Source organism: Lottia gigantea (genome assembly GCF_000327385.1).
Source record: "Lottia gigantea unplaced genomic scaffold LOTGIsca_35, whole genome shotgun sequence".
Taxonomy (NCBI): domain Eukaryota; kingdom Metazoa; phylum Mollusca; class Gastropoda; family Lottiidae; genus Lottia; species Lottia gigantea.
In genome coordinates, this window is record NW_008709190.1 from 550,250 (window position 1) to 566,625 (window position 16,376).

Genomic DNA, 16,376 nt, shown 5'->3' on the forward strand with positions numbered 1-16,376 from the left:
ACAAGATATATTTTAGTTCACTGTTATTTCACATGAGATTAAAAGTAGTGGGAAGAGTCCCTTTAACCTGTGTGTGGTCAAAATTGAAGTCATCAATTATTCTGAGTAGTTAGTTATCTTAGTACTATAGATAATACAAATTTTGGTATCAGTTACTAAAGTTGAAATACTAGATTCATCAAGATAGTGAAAGTATGAAACTAATTTGTCTTAAAATATAACAAACTAATAAGATAGCTATTTTCAATTGGTTTCTAGCTTCACCTAACTTTTGACTTCTGCTTTGAGAAAAAAATATTGAATTTAGAATTCAAGGTAATCTTGATTGATAGCAGATTAGATCACAAGGTCTTTTATTTTTATGTGTTTGTGTTTCATGAAATCATGTAGAAATCTATGAATTACATCTCACACGTGGGACGATGTTTATAGTAAATTTAGCCATAATGGCTTCAACATTTGAAAACACAGTTGTTTCTAACTTCAAATATATCTTGTCGTTTGTTTGATGTAGCCAAAAGGAAACGTGTGGAAGACATCATAGACTGTATTTGCCTTTTCCTTTTTTCCCTGATTAACTTTGGCCTTTTACTCACCTTATTGGGTCTCATAATCAAACTATATGCTCAGTCGTATGCAGATACCATTTATTTCAAAACATTGATACTCTCAGTTCAAAAATTGATAGAAATGGAAGTAATAGATGCTCTAAATATGGGGATTTTCTTATAAAACTCCCATATGCATTTTGATTTAGAACAAAATTTTAGTCAATTTGACATGCTAGCACAAAAATCAAGTACATCTAGGTAAATTCAAAATATAAGGATTTCGGTTGAAATTGGTGTTTCAGATATTTGATCCTTTTCATAATAGATGAATGTCCAAATTTTTTACAAACTTGCTTAATAATTGTTGCTCTCTTTATGGAATGGAATTAGGTCAATTTCAGATATTTATCCTTGACTGGCTACATCGTTGAATTTATATCATCAGAATAGAGTGCATAATGTTGTGTTAATGAGAAGAAAAAGAAATCTTCTATTTCTATCCAAAATAAAAATTGAGTAAATAAAACAAATGAGTTTACACCTCCTAACTGATTATAAAAGAGATTAGAATGTAGAAAATGAGATAGACCTATACACCTTTAGCCATTTTTTTCACGTGTGTGTGGCATTTCTTCAATTTTACCAGATTTCTATTACATTTAGGTACAGTACTCAGGTTCATGATTCTATTCCCATTAATTTTAAGTGGAATAGGAATTCAGTCTAATTCGTTGCAAACTTTCTTCACAAAGCCCTTGACACTTGTCATGTTTTTCCAAATTTCCTGACAAATGAATGTTTATTTCTATAAGTGTTTGGGTGTCTGCTCAAAGTGTTTCAATATGACTTTGTTTAAAATGATCCAAAATGTGAGATGAATTTTTTTTTTTTGCTCCACTAATATCTCAGCTTTCGGTCTGAAAAATTAAATTTCCACATCATCTTCTCTTTGCTTAGGCAATTGTCTAATCAAAGTCCTTGCTCAACCTTCCTAAGAAAAAACTTTAACAACTCCTAATTGAAGATTGTTTTTGCCACGCCTAATTTTAAAACCTCCAAAATAGAAGATCTTGCATGTAAATTTGATTTTCATTCAAGTTTTGTGTATTCAGAGATTTGTCATATGTCATTACCTGACATAAGGGAGCTCTTGAGCTTAGAGAGAGAAAGCTTAGCCAAATACAGCACATCCTTGCAAGTGTTTATCCTGCACTCTAAAGCGAGTTCTTTTCTTATAGATCACATATACTCAATGCTTTTAATGGCTCGACTTGTTTTACTTTAATACATACCTCCCCAATCAGATTGACCTATTTCACCCAATCGGTTAAGATTTAGCGTTGGCTTCTGGGTGGCCCTAATCCAACTAGTGAGAGCCAAGTACTCGGCCATGCTAATGACTTGTTAAAGGGTGTAGGTTTTGTTTATAGTTGTGATTAAGACAATTATACCTGATCTTGTCAGTACATCAAGGAGTGGATTGAGAGTCTTGATACTTTTTCAAACAAGTTCAACTTAATTAATGGCGCCTCTTTTAACCCATGGTTGGTTGAGATCATCATAAATATGATGTATTAGGTCTACTAGGTGTAAGGTAAACTTAGTACAATATAAAATGAATTGGACCTTCTGGTGTTCTCCTAAAAGCAGATGGAAGTCAAACCACTTCACCCAACATACATAATAAAAACCAATTTCCTTTAGTAAATTACAAACCATCTGACTTCATTATGGTTTCACAAGAAAAAAAATTTCACCCAAGATATGTCCCCAATATTTTTTAATGCGAAGAAAATTATTTTTGGTGACCACATGTCAATGTAGAGCTTGGTGAGATTTATGTGCTATAGACTTTTGAAATAGTAAGATAATAAGTAAATGCTATGAAGCTTTTTGTTCCTACCAGTAAACAGTAGAATGTGCCCCTTTAAGAACTAAATATTTAGATTTATATGAAAAAAATAAAGTTTTATGATCTGTATTAAAGTAACATAAGGATGATACTTCTTTCATACATGTGCTATTTTAGCTAAAAAAGTAATAAATTGATTTTATTGTCAATGTTTTTAGTATAAAAAATAAAATATTGAGTAAAAGAGATGAAGTTATGATATAACATAAGCCTCTTTGATTACTGAAATGAAGCACTGTTTTATGATTGTGGATACTAAAAAGGAGGCCACATGAAAGAACAAGATGGAACATAAATGATAAGAGCTTCTCTTTATTCTTTTACACCATGAAACATGGTTTGAAACTGACTTACATAAAGTTTGTTTCTAGTGTGGCATATTTGATTACTAAACCATGTGCGAGGATGCCAAAATTTAGATTTCCTGTTTATTTTAGTTAACTCTAGCAACAGACAGCATTTAATTGTTGGCAAGTGATGCTCTTAATCAAAGTGTGTATATAGTATTTGTGAATAGGACAGGTTATTGTTGAAGTCCTAGGGGGCTTTGAGGAGAGATAACTTAACATTGTTTCCATATCTGTCTCTGTAAACAAAATGACGTGTTTTGCATTGGCTTGGATTTGCATTGGTTGTGAACTCTTGAAATTCTTGAACTTAATTTAGAATTTGCCTTAAAGGGTTGATGTACCATTGTTTTCTGATTTAAAGATATTGACTGAGCCTACTTAATAGGGAACAATTAAGATTGTCCAAATTCTACAATTTGAACAATTGTTTATGCAGTTAACATTAAAATTGTGTGACATACACTTGAAATGTTTTTCCTTCAGAATTATAGAGGTACTCTATTTACAATGGTATTCAAATACTGTTAACACAAGGCACAGATAAGAAAAGATTTGCAATTTAGAAATGTTCAATCTATTTATTATACATATCGCCCTTTGCTCCATGACCTTCCTTTCTGTCTAACTCCATATCACTGTGAATTTCAATATCAAAATGGCTTCTTGGAAACAGATAAAAAAGATTTCAATGTTGATCATTACATACACCAATCATGACGATGTATTCTAAAAAAAAAAATTTTTTTTTTATTAAAATGCTTACAGGGATTTGAAGTGTGTAAGTTAACAAATATAGTTCTGTTTTTTCTCATTTATATTTTTATCTATTTTCACTATATTTCTGGTTATTTTTCACATTTCATTCACTTTTTGTTGTATTGTTACTCCTAAAACTTTATCAAGTCATACTATTGGTTTTTTCTGCAAATATTTTTATCAAAATTATCAAAAGCAATTTTTGTTTGATTTGAATTTCAGCAATATTTTTTGATTACTACACTAACTTACAATAGAAGGTTAGACTGTCATTTCAAGACATTTTAGCATGTAGATATAATAGCCTAGTATTGATGACAATCTAACATCCACAGTTTTTGCTTAATTGTTAAGGAACTAGATGTCATATTTTTTATCTGAAAAGTATTTCAGATTAGTTAATTTTGGCTCTTTCAACTGGTAAAGATCTATCTTTTAAGAAATTTTATGAAGATTTGAGGCATCATTAAGAATATTGACATGTTTAATTTCAGGAACAAACTGGAGAATGTTTGAAGAGAACAGGTGTTACTGTTTTATTGACATCTTTAAGTAACATGCTAGCCTTCTTTACAGCCGCCATTATACCAATACCTGCCCTTAGAGCCTTTTCACTACAGGTAGGACCCTTATTAATTATGAATACATTTGTTATGTGACGTTTGTAGGAAAATATGCAGACTCTAAAATGAGATCAAACCACAATTAGATGTTGTAGCTTCATAAAGTATATTCCTTAAATGTTTACAATTGAAATCAATGACTACTCCAAAACTACGTGTTATAAATCCTGGATTATTAAGTTGATAAAACATAAATCAAGGGTATGATACTTCATTAAGTTACTGTAAATATCCCACAACCACCCATATCATTGATCATTTGATGTTATTATTATCACATTTATTGTTTAAATTCACACCAATTCTAAAGAAAGAAAAATTCAATTGGTTCTCAATATAGATATAAATGATGTAAAATTTACAATTTTCACAGAGAAAGTTAGTTAATTGTAGATTATAAGAAAATGAATAGATAGATACATATACATGTTCACAAATGGCACATTTTTATATCTTTCTGAAGTCTGTACACATTATCTGACCTAAATAGTACTTGTGTAACAACCAGTTGTTTGGCGTGCAGAAGTTAAAAAAAGCCATCAATCTTCATGCAGAAATCATTTGTCCGTCTGACAAATTGTTTTTCAGAAACTCTTTTATAGATAAAGATAAAGAAAAAGTACTTTTTTTTTTGTTCAGAGTTTTTCAAGCAATAAGTTTGTCATCAGAAGGTGGTCCATTTTATGGACACATTTAATGAGTCAACAGTAACCATTTCAAATGCTTTTTTTAGCATATTTTTTGTGTGTCATTGACTCCATGTTGTTGTAAAGCAATTTTGGATGGAATGCATTGTAGCAGAAACTAGTTACTATAGTTGATGACATTACACTATGAAATTCAAATCTCTCGGAATGTGAATCAAAAGAAATAGTATATGGGGTCAGTTCAGTTAGATCATATAATTTACAATGTTAAATTTGTAAAAAGTCTCAGCAGGTTTTCGTTCCCTTGGGGAGAAATGGCCCACTAAATATAAGAAGATACCTAGTATTATGTTTTATGATACAGTATGAACCATTCAACTCTTACCAATGGGGCATTCTTTCTGTCTGATCATATAATAGACTATGTAACATACATTGTCATAGCAGCCAAACCTAATTCATTCTTGAAAAAGTATCTTCCTTTGGGTTTTATGGGATTTATAATTTAGTCAAAGTGATGATACTTGTTTACCCCTTTCAAACTTTTTGCTTTTGTAACCACTGCTACATTTTCAAGATTTTTATTCCCATTATCTTTAACATTGTTACTCTTACATTCTTTAATATGTTACTGTTTTTTTAAATAATATTTTAACGAAAAGACTATTTTGTTTGAATAAATTTCTGACATTTTCTCAGCAAGAATGACAACCTTTTTCAGGGTAAAATTATTGATGGTAAAAGTTAGGTCAACTAACTTTACTAAAACATTTTGGGTGTTTATCAATCTTTCCATTGTCGCTTTTAGACTTATTTAACCTTTTCATTTTAAGAATTGTGTGATAAGAAAATTTTCTACTGGGTTGTGTAATATTCTCTCCATCAAAAGTCTGGACTTTAAGTTTAAGTAGATGATGAAGATATTAAGTAAATATAACATTTTAGGGCTTGCGATAAAGTTATCAAAATATTAAGGGATTGGATCTAAGCTACTTAGAATATTGAAAAGTAGAAAGAGTTCTGCTTGGATGAATATTTCTTGAAATTTTTTAATGAATTTGATAATATGACATGGAGGTGTCAAAATCTACATAATATTTCTTTGATGGTAACTGAACCACACTTGAAAAGAACCACTTAATATCTTTAAATATATCCTTTTTCTCACTTTTTTGTAAAGTTTTTAAGAATGATTTGTACCCACTTCAAATTTTATGATTTCCCATTATGACATAGGTGACATTTCTTCTTTTGGACATGCTGTTTGATTTTTTTTAACATTATAAAGAAATGCTATTTCATAAAAAGAATTGAAAAAAAATATCTCATTTAGATGCTAAATGATTTAAAAAAAAACTTAAAATGAGCAATAACTTTTTGTGGTTGCCAATAAAATTGTACTATCTCTAAAAGAATTTTCGAAAATAACCATTTTAAGATATTTTAAAATAGTTTTCCTTACTCATTAACAATAACTGAAATATAGCTGATATGTTAAAAAAGAAATGGTCAGAATTGTTCCTAAAATATTGGAAGAAATTACTCTAGGCATGTTACATAATCAATCTATTAGGGATTTTCTGCATGACCCATTTCTTCATTTCTACATTTGTTTCCTATATTGTTTTTAACAGGCAGCCATATTGGTTATTTTTAACATGGGTTCAGTTCTGTTGATATTCCCAGCTATTGTTAGTTTAGATCTTGTGAGAAGAGGAGATAAAAGACTAGATGTCTTCTGCTGTTTTCAAAGGTAATATGCCTTTAAATTTGATAAATAACTTTTATTTCCATATCTGTATTTCAATGAATGTAGTGAATATACTTTAAAAATCAAACTTCCAATATGTCTGGAAACACGATAACTGGCAAACAATTTAATAACTGTACTTATAATGTTTGTCTTGTAGTTTTGGTACAACAGAAGTATTTGAACTACAGCCACAGATCAGACATGAAATTGATTCTGATGTTGAACAAGGTCCCCCACCATGTTATAGTCCCCCTCCTAGTTACAGTTCCACCATCATGCATGATACAGTCACCAGATCCTCTCCTGATGGTACTCATGCTATTACAGAGTTAGCACCTAATGAAGGCAACTTTGTTTCCAGAAATCCAAATTTACCCCCAGGTATGTATAACAAATTACTTATGTGAATCTTTAGTGTCTGGAGGTTGAAATATCTCAAAATGATTTTTCTCTGGCTCTCTTTGTTAAATTTATCAGAAAGAATACATCTTATCAAATACTAAAAAGTAATTATGGATATTTCAGGGTGTTCATCTACTACGTCATCAAGACAGTGTTTAACACCAGATGACGGTGTTACTTGTAAAGAGAAATGTGTTCAAGCTCAGAGAGAATGTCTCACATGGTCGTTAACATGTTTAGCTACCAATTACTATGGCCCCTTTTTACAGAAAACACCAGTCAAAGTAAGTATGAAATTTTGTATACCTGATATTATGTTCAAGTCAGTGTGGGAGAAGAGTCAATGGAATATTCAATGACAGTCGAACATAATTTTTCTATAACAAAATAAACTGAATTCTTCATATGGACGAGATATGACTTTTATGGTTAAGATTAATGATTGTCTCTATTTTTTTTTTCAGGTGTTTGTGATGGTGTTTTTCTTCTTATTTTTTATAATTGGTATTTGGGGTACAGCTCAAGTTAAAGATGGTTTAGATTTAACAGATATTGTACCCCGTGATACACAACAATTTAGATTTCTAGAAGCCCAATCTAATTATTTTGGGTTTTATAATATGTATGCTGTTACTCAGGTATGTGAGAAAAGCTTACAATATCTTCAATATCTATCAGTTTCTTCTGAATAACAATCCTTCCTTCCACAACTAATTGAAAGCTTACCTGATTTCAACTCTCTCCAATGATGACTCAGCTTGTTGCATTTTCTACTGATAGGTGATAGTCACTGAAGATTCTAGTAATCTCTTCTTTGCAATTTACATTTTTATTATATCATTTTTAGGGAAATTTTGATTATGCCAAAAATCAGAAAATGTTAAATCAGTACCATGCCGAATTTAATTCAGTAAAACAAATCATCAAACGTCAGGATGGAAGTTTACCAACATTTTGGTTAGATATCTTTCGTCAGTGGCTATTAGGTAAGTTGCATTATTTTATCTTTCTTTATTTCCTTGAAGTCTGCTACATCTTAAAGTGTCTCAGGTTTAAGGACAAAACAAAAGAGCAATAGAATAATAAATATATCTTTTATCAGTTCTTTAATTGGTAGATTGATTGTATATAGTCTTTATTTAAAGGGGTTTTGATACAGATAAAATCAATTTGCACCATTTCAATTTTCAATCATACGCCTGCAATTCCACTAAAACTAAGTGTTTGGCAAAATTTGCTGAAATAACATAAGGCCCTTTGCTAAGTTTTAGTGGAATTGAAGGAATCACAGATGTCTGACTGAAAATAAGAATGGTGCTAACAATGTCTCTGATACAGATTTTAGAAAACCTTGAAATTTACCTTTGGATCTTTGATATGGATCTTTGTGAAACTATGGAAGTGTTTTTGTAAAATATTCTAGAATTATTAAATTGTTATTGTAGAGCTACAGAGAGCGTTTGATGTTGATGTACATAATGGTTGTATTAGTAAAGAGAAATGGTATAATAATGCTACAGATGAAGGTGTTTTAGCCTATAAATTACTGGTACAAACTGGAGATATTGATGAACCAAATAATAAAGAACAGGTAAGGTCTGTTTTATTGGTCAGCTAGGATCTTGCTCAATTGGTACAGGATAGGAACAACCAATCAAACAGACTTGATGCTGGTCTCCTTCTACTATTCTTTTATGCTGTATTTTCTCCCTAGAATCTATATGCTTAATATATATTTTTGTCATTAAATAAATTCTTTGTCAGTCAGTCCAATACTCTTCTTTTTTATTGCAGATTTTTAAAATTCGTCTAGTCGATAAAGAAGGAATTATATATCCTCCTGCTTTTTATAACTACCTCACAGCCTGGGCTGCCAATGATGTCATCGCCTATACATCAACCATGGCTAATTTCAAACCAGAACCTCAATCATGGCTTGATGATCCGAATGATGACAATCTAATCAGTGAGTATTTTCTTTGACTTTTATTTCATTCCAATTTCAATATGAAACTTTTGGACTTAATTACCAGTAGTTTGAAAGATAATTATTAGATCTTTTACAAATTGTCAATTCTTTGATTCAGTGATGATCTTCCATCTTGTGGTAGATGGTAGAAACAAAAATAGACTTCATATTTTGTAATTGTTTTCTATTTTCAGTACCAAAGTCACAGCCATTTATATATACTCAAATTCCTTTTTATCTTACAAACTTGTCTACAACTGAAGAAATTATATCTTTAATTAATGTAAGTACTTAGTAATATCATGCGCTTAGCAAATGTAGTTAGACAGGGCTAGCAAATATAGTTAGACAGGCCTAGCAGATATAGTTAGACAGGGCTAGCAAATATAGTTAGACAAGGCTAGCAAATGTAGTTAGACAGGCCTAGCAAATGTAGTTAGACAGGGCTAGCAAATGTAGTTAGACAGGGCTAGCAAATATAGTTAGACAGGACTAGCAAATATAGTTAGACAGGGCTAGCAAATGTAGTTAGACAGGCCTAGCAAATATAGTTAGACAGGGCTAATTTTCATCATTTCAGATCTCAGCTAGTTAAATGTTTGACAGCTAACAGATGGAAATCCAAATAGAATAGGCTTTCACATCTGTTGTGATAAAATGTCCCTCATTGCACACTGTAGTGTATGTCCTGTCTACATCAGTCCTATCAAGAGAAGAAATGTATGATTCCCTTTTTCTCGGATCATGATAAATAATTATTATTATGTTAATTTCAGGAAATCCGTTCTATCTGTGATAAATACTCTGAAAAGGGCCTTCCAAATTATCCAAGTGGTGTACCATTTACCTTTTGGGAACAGTATATAGATTTAAGATTCTATATGATGTGGGCTATAATCTGTGTTTTAGTGGTAACATTTCTAGTTATAACAATAACATTAATGAATCCATGGTTAGCTTTTATTGTGGTAAGTTGAAAATTCATACGTTGTAGATCAGTAACAATATCAGAATCAATTAAAAATGTGTGAACGATATTTATATATCAAGTTTTAGAGTATGATATAGAGCCTTCAAGGGTGTCGAGTCAAATTTTGAATTTAATTCTTAAGTCTTCAGACTGACAATTCCCATTATGATTGGTTGAGGACATTGAGATACATTGCCTGAACATTTTCTGCCAAAGTAATTCTGTGGAGGTGGTTAAATTAAATAAAGATTAAATAGCACAAAATGATTTGTTGGTGTGCAGTAACAAAATAATGGTGTTGTTGATCAAAATTAACATCTTACCATTGAGATTTTGTCAGCTAGTTGAAATGATTTGTTGAATCTGAATCTGATGTGTATATTGTTGAAATTTTCAGGTGGTGACATTAAGTTCTATTTTAATTGAATTGTTTGGTTTTATGGGTATGGTAGGAATTAAACTAAGTGCTGTACCAGCAGTCATATTAATAATGGCAGTTGGAATTGGTATAGAGTTTACATTACACATTGCAGTGGTAAGTACACTCACTATATATTCAAATTCTAAAACATTGCATGCATAACTTGAAATTTAAGGCTTTTTATTTTTGTTTAAATTATTAAATTTTTTCATTTTTATCTATTTGAAAAATTTTTTTTGTGTAAATATTATTTTTCTCCGAATTTTCATAGTTTTGAATTTTTTCTTCACAATTTTTCAAAAGCATTAAATTATGTTTCAGGGTTTCATAACTGGAATAGGCAATAGAAATCGTAGAATGATGATGTCATTACAACATACCTTTGCTCCTGTTGTACATGGTGCTATATCTACCTTATTAGGCATTATTATGTTAGTAGGGGCGGAGTTTGATTTTATAGTCAAGTAAGTCAATATTAATATTATTTTAGACCACCCTATGAATTATACTCTCTACTAAATAGAAAACACATTTGGCCAGTCTAGAGCTAAATGCATTCTAAAGTATTTTCATTGTTGTTTTGAAAACACTATTTTTGGCTATCAGCTAACACTTTTTTCACCTATTTATAGAATTCTATGATATTTGAGGAAAGTTTCCTTTGTTTAGATTTTGAAGGTGAATGAACATTAAATTTTTAATTATCAGGCACTAAACTTTGTGGTTACATACTAGTCCTCTGTACATACCTGCAAACATTAAGAACATCATCTTCACATTGTCACGCTATTACAAAGTGCATCTTATACCTTAACTGCAATAGCTACATGTCTTGTTTCCCAGAATGCAACAATTTGATTGGATTGTATATCAGCGAAAATTTAGCCTATCAGGACCTTTGACAGTAATAGCTTGATGTTTACAGACTTTCTGTTCAAGGCCCTGATTGACTGTATTCACTGGCGCACAATCCAACCAAATCACTGATGACAAAACTAAATAATATACACTTTTAAATCACCATCGTTAGACCTTAACTGAAGTGACTATATTGAAAATACAAGTTAATAACAGAGGGAAAGTTTGGTCTAATTTTTATTAGACTATTAACAATGTTCCTTGACATCTGCCTTACTTTCATCATTTGTTTCAAATCTTTTCAAAACTTGCCTCAACATTTGACCAATGTGTGTTCTGCTTGATTTTTCCATAGAATATTTTAAAATATTATTACTGATAAAGAAACTCATTCAAAAATTTGACCAATGTGTGTTTTTTATTGAATCATAGTTCAAATATTGAAAACAGCTGCCTTACTCAGCTATAGTCTACAGGCTGTATTTATCTTTGTATTTTACTTGATTTTGGCCATTGTACTGACTGAAATGGAGATTTGATTAGTTGGCTATTGAAGGCTTTTAAGAAAATGTCAAGATAGTGGAAAACATAACACAATCTGAGTGCAATGGTTGGCTAATATGTAGGTGGGACCAATAATTATTATTTAATATATATTGTCAGAGTCAGGGCTACACAAACGAAATGTCAAATAAACGCCAATGGTTGTCAGATGTAGTTTAAGAAGGGAGTGGCGGCCATTTCTCACCAGGACTCAAGCACTGGGTTAGAAAATAATCCAGTGTGATGATAGCCTCAAATTTTTATTATCAAAGTCAACACTTGGGTTTTCTTCAAGGTATAGATTTCTGTAGCACATTTATAATTCAGTGTTGGAATAGAAGTAATATTGGCCTGGTTATACACCATATATCTACATACATATTCATGATATATTATATAATATTAGCTTAATACTGTACAGTCAACAAAAGAGCACCTATAGAAACCTAGCCAGGCTTATAATGGGCTTTATTGTGTTGTATAGCCAGGCTAACTATGAATGGTAGCCAAGATTGAGATCTGACACTACAGCTTTAGAAAACACCAGATCATTCAAACCAGTTCAGACCACCCAAGTGTTGGTGGTGTGGAATTTCGTTTCACCTAGGCTTCAAAACATACACTGTACAGCCTGCCATTTTCATTAAGGTCATCACTATCTCTGAAATATAGCTTTACTTTTTTCACACTGGAAAGTAGGCCAACATTCAAACTGAAGAATTTTTTTGAATGAAATGAGTTACGAAAATAAACCAAGTTATTGTTTTTGTGGTGTTGTATTTTAACATCAAAATGGCCTGTTTACATAGCAACTCAATCAATACATGTCATTCAGACCACCTCTAGGATTCATTTTTTTCATTCTTTTTATGTAAGCTTACATGATGTGTTTCAAATTCAAATATAAAAATTTCTTAAAAAACAGTTTCTGTTGTGGACTGTGGATATTTCTGGAGTGATAATGTATTAATTGTACATTAATCAGACAATTGCTCCAATTCTATTTACAATAAAAAAAAATCAAATTTATGATTTATTGACTCTCATTAAAGTTTGGAATGGAAATAAATATGGAAACAGTTGAAGAGAGAAGTTGTAGGTATCGTAGGAGGACATGTTTCAAAAAATATTTGATATCAGATAATATAAGTTCTTTTTGAAATAATTGGCCTGAATTTTTACATAATTCTATGTTTATCAAAACACAAATCATCAAAGGTCAGCCATATTGGCTGGTGAATTGTAGGAAAGAAAGCAGATGTGAAGTGAAGATTGATAAAATTCCAGCCGATATTATTATTAAACGAGATGACTCCAATTCCCTAGGTTGTGTAAATACGTGTATTAGCTATCTTATTCTTGTATATGACATTGCCCTCAATATGGTCTCAAACCTTGGTAAATACTCCTCAAAAAACTTTCTAAAAGAAACTTACTCCACACATTGGTAAGCTCATATATAACACATTCTGATACAAGGATTTTAATTTTTATTTTGTTTATTTGATCAGTAACAATAGACAGATAACTTACTCTGTATCAAAATTGTACAAACATTTATCATATGAATATCTTGCATTTATGACATACAGATAGATATTGGTTGTTTTAATCAAAGATTATGGCACAAAAAATGCATGTTATTCATATTCTTATTAATGTAGGTGATTTTATACATTACTGGATCAATCAGGGAAAAATTATTTAGTCTGGAATATCAAAAATCATAAATTTTTCTTTATTCATTAAGAAATTTTAAGTGATATCTTGTGTAATTAGCAAGTTTTGGTCAAATATCAAGGATTGTCAAGATTTAAATAAAATTACAGGAAATTACTTTGACAGGTTTAAGAGATTTTCAGTATTTTTCACCAATTAACTTGAAACTCAGGTACTCTTGAAGAAGACTTAAGAACATCATTTAACATTGAAGTTTTACATACTTTAATATCAGTCTAGTTAACACTTAAAATGAGACAGTATTTCGTTAGTTTTTCTAATTGAAATGAGCTAATGAGAATTAATTGCTATGTGGGTGGTAACTTCTTGTCAAACTCTCAGTGAATTTTTTTCTGAAGTATAAGAGATGAGAGAGAAAGAGGTAAATATGAGGGCAAGAAGCCAAGTGAAGTTATTAATAGATAGGTTGAGAGGTATTCATCTGGCAGTCGAGTGGCTGGTTTCGAATCTGGAATGGCATTTATACCACAATTAATATCAACCAGTTGTGTGGTCTGTGAGGCTAGGAAGAACTGCATCCTCTATGTAAATAAATAACTGAGACTGTGTTTACCAGTTCTTGACTGGAAGTTTGGTTCCTATCATTTATATATCAGTAAATGCATCATCTCCTTTTCAACCAGATTTCACACACTGGGTTCTCCACCCTGGAGGTCTACCTTGATGATTGAAATAGCAGAGAAATCAAGTTCTAGTGATGGTAGCCATATGATGTGAAATATTAGCAAATTTTATTCAAATATTTATGATTATGAAATGTTATCAGTTATGTTCGACATTTTCGATACACTTTTGATCAAAGTTTAATTTGAAATTACAAACATTACGTTTGTGTCGTTTACATTTACATCAGATTTTGATTAGAGTATTTTAAATATACCACCATCATAACTAAAAGTTGTTCACCTTCTGGTTAATCAAGTTCAAGATCCTATTATCAGAATGAACTTTTCACTATATGAATGAAGTTTAAAGAGTTGAGAACCAGTTAAATATGTCACTGTTGCTCAAAATTCATATACTATATTCATATTAGAAAACTAAATTTCATTAATTGAAGATTTTGAAGTTATTTATTGATGTTAGTTGTAATCCTTATGGAGACAATATTTACTTAAACAATGAGCAAATGGCAGACTTCATTGTCACCATAATGACATGTTATGATAATGGAAGTGATAAGTTATGATAATGAAAGTGATAAGTTATGATAATGAAAGTGATAAGTCATTCTAATCTTCTGTAGTCAATAAATGAACATGTAAATCATCAGATAAAAACTATATCAAATTCCTGTACTGCCAAGTTAACATTAGAAAACAGACACTCATACAGAGCAGCAGCCTAATACATTTACATTTTAAAATGAAAGGGGGTTCAATTTTAAGATTTATGTAACATATATTACCTAATATATATATATTTCTAATATACAAATACATACAATCCCATATGCCTTCATTATATACTCATACAGATATCCCAAGTAGTTTTGAAAAGTTTAGCCTTAACTATCAAATAATAAATTAATTGAATACCAAGCACTAAAGATAATAATATATTTCTATGATGAGATACTAGTTATGCAGAAATTACGCTGATCCATTTTGTGTTTTTATGTTCAATGAATTCTAGTGATATTCTTTATTTTGTGTCGTACAGTTAATTTCAATGATATTTTTACTTTCAGGTATTTTTTCAATGTTTTATCAGCTTTAATTGTTATTGGTTTATTGAATGGATTAATCCTGTTACCTGTTTTACTCTCTGTCTTTGGTCCAAATGGAGAGGTAAGTCATTGATTTTGTTGTCTCTTGCTTGACTTTTGAAGACTAATGGGAGATAACTCTCACAATATATCTTTGAGTTCAGACCACAAGTCTTTTCTTTACAACTTTTCATTTTGTAATAAACATGGCCAAAAAACTGCTTGATAATCACATTTTACAAGGAATGACTGTTTTTTTTTTTACAGATTATACCTAAAGAAAATCCCAATAGGATAGCAACACCATCCCCAGAACCTTCTCCCAGAGTCCGAGCTAGACACCGGCGTTCTTCAAATGGTCGACGTATTTATCCCAGAACTGCATCAGATTTGTCATTATCAACCATACCTGAAGAATCTACACAATATCCATCTCATGAAATAATAGTGCAACCAGAAGTAGTAGTAGAAACAACGACCAGTCCAAATGGGAATCAGACAACAACTACTACTATCCCATCAACTACTACAGTAACCAGTAATCCTAAACCTAAAAATGTAAGTTGAAATATGGAAAACTTTTTCATAGAAATTGACTATGTTATTGATAGTTTGAGATGCCAGTTGTGCCTTATAGTCTGATTTGGGCATTGTTGCATTCTAGTTTTATTATGAATTTCCTTGACAACTGAATCTTCTCAAGTTTTACATGAAAAACACAAGATACGATAAGGCAACAACAAACCACTACTTATTGTTGAGTATCTATCTGAGACTGGACGTGGTGCAATTGTATGTAATTAGGTTGTAAAACTCAATTGCTTTGTAAGACAGCTTGTATGTTGGCACAAATTCATAAAAATATAGTATATTTCAATACTATCATAAGACTGGTTGCGAGTGGTTGGTATTTACTCATTTCTGCTCAAAATTTGAAACTATCACTAAGTATGTATGATTTAAATGACAAATATATATTCTAATTCTGTTTCTACCTTTTTAACAGAGTTCTCCTCCCTCCCCATCCATGCGGCATGTTACAAGAGTCACTGCTACAGCTACAGTTAAAGTAGAAGTTCATACTCCATTACCAGGTATGTTTTAATGTTTCTATCAACTATTTAACCAATTTTGCATCATGATTTATCTTGTTGACAGTGTGCACTGCTGTGA

At 30.9% G+C, this 16,376-nt stretch overlaps 1 protein-coding gene across 1 annotated transcript in view; it reads left to right on the plus strand.

Annotated features, from left to right (window-relative positions):
* Nucleotides 1-15,533, plus strand: part of LOTGIDRAFT_71238 (hypothetical protein) — a gene marked incomplete at both ends in the record, with an annotated part of 28,104 nt that extends 12,571 nt beyond the window's left edge. Inside the window, 14 exons of the mRNA XM_009058608.1 lie at nt 4,064-4,189; nt 6,474-6,592; nt 6,750-6,973; nt 7,100-7,278; nt 7,459-7,632; nt 7,842-7,980; nt 8,440-8,585; nt 8,789-8,960; nt 9,158-9,246; nt 9,740-9,931; nt 10,331-10,468; nt 10,676-10,818; nt 15,186-15,285; nt 15,471-15,533. Coding sequence (XP_009056856.1) covers nt 4,064-4,189; nt 6,474-6,592; nt 6,750-6,973; nt 7,100-7,278; nt 7,459-7,632; nt 7,842-7,980; nt 8,440-8,585; nt 8,789-8,960; nt 9,158-9,246; nt 9,740-9,931; nt 10,331-10,468; nt 10,676-10,818; nt 15,186-15,285; nt 15,471-15,533 — 2,004 coding nt within the window. The remainder of the gene's footprint in view (nt 1-4,063; nt 4,190-6,473; nt 6,593-6,749; nt 6,974-7,099; nt 7,279-7,458; nt 7,633-7,841; nt 7,981-8,439; nt 8,586-8,788; nt 8,961-9,157; nt 9,247-9,739; nt 9,932-10,330; nt 10,469-10,675; nt 10,819-15,185; nt 15,286-15,470) is intronic.
* Between the last annotated feature and the right edge of the window lie 843 nt (nt 15,534-16,376).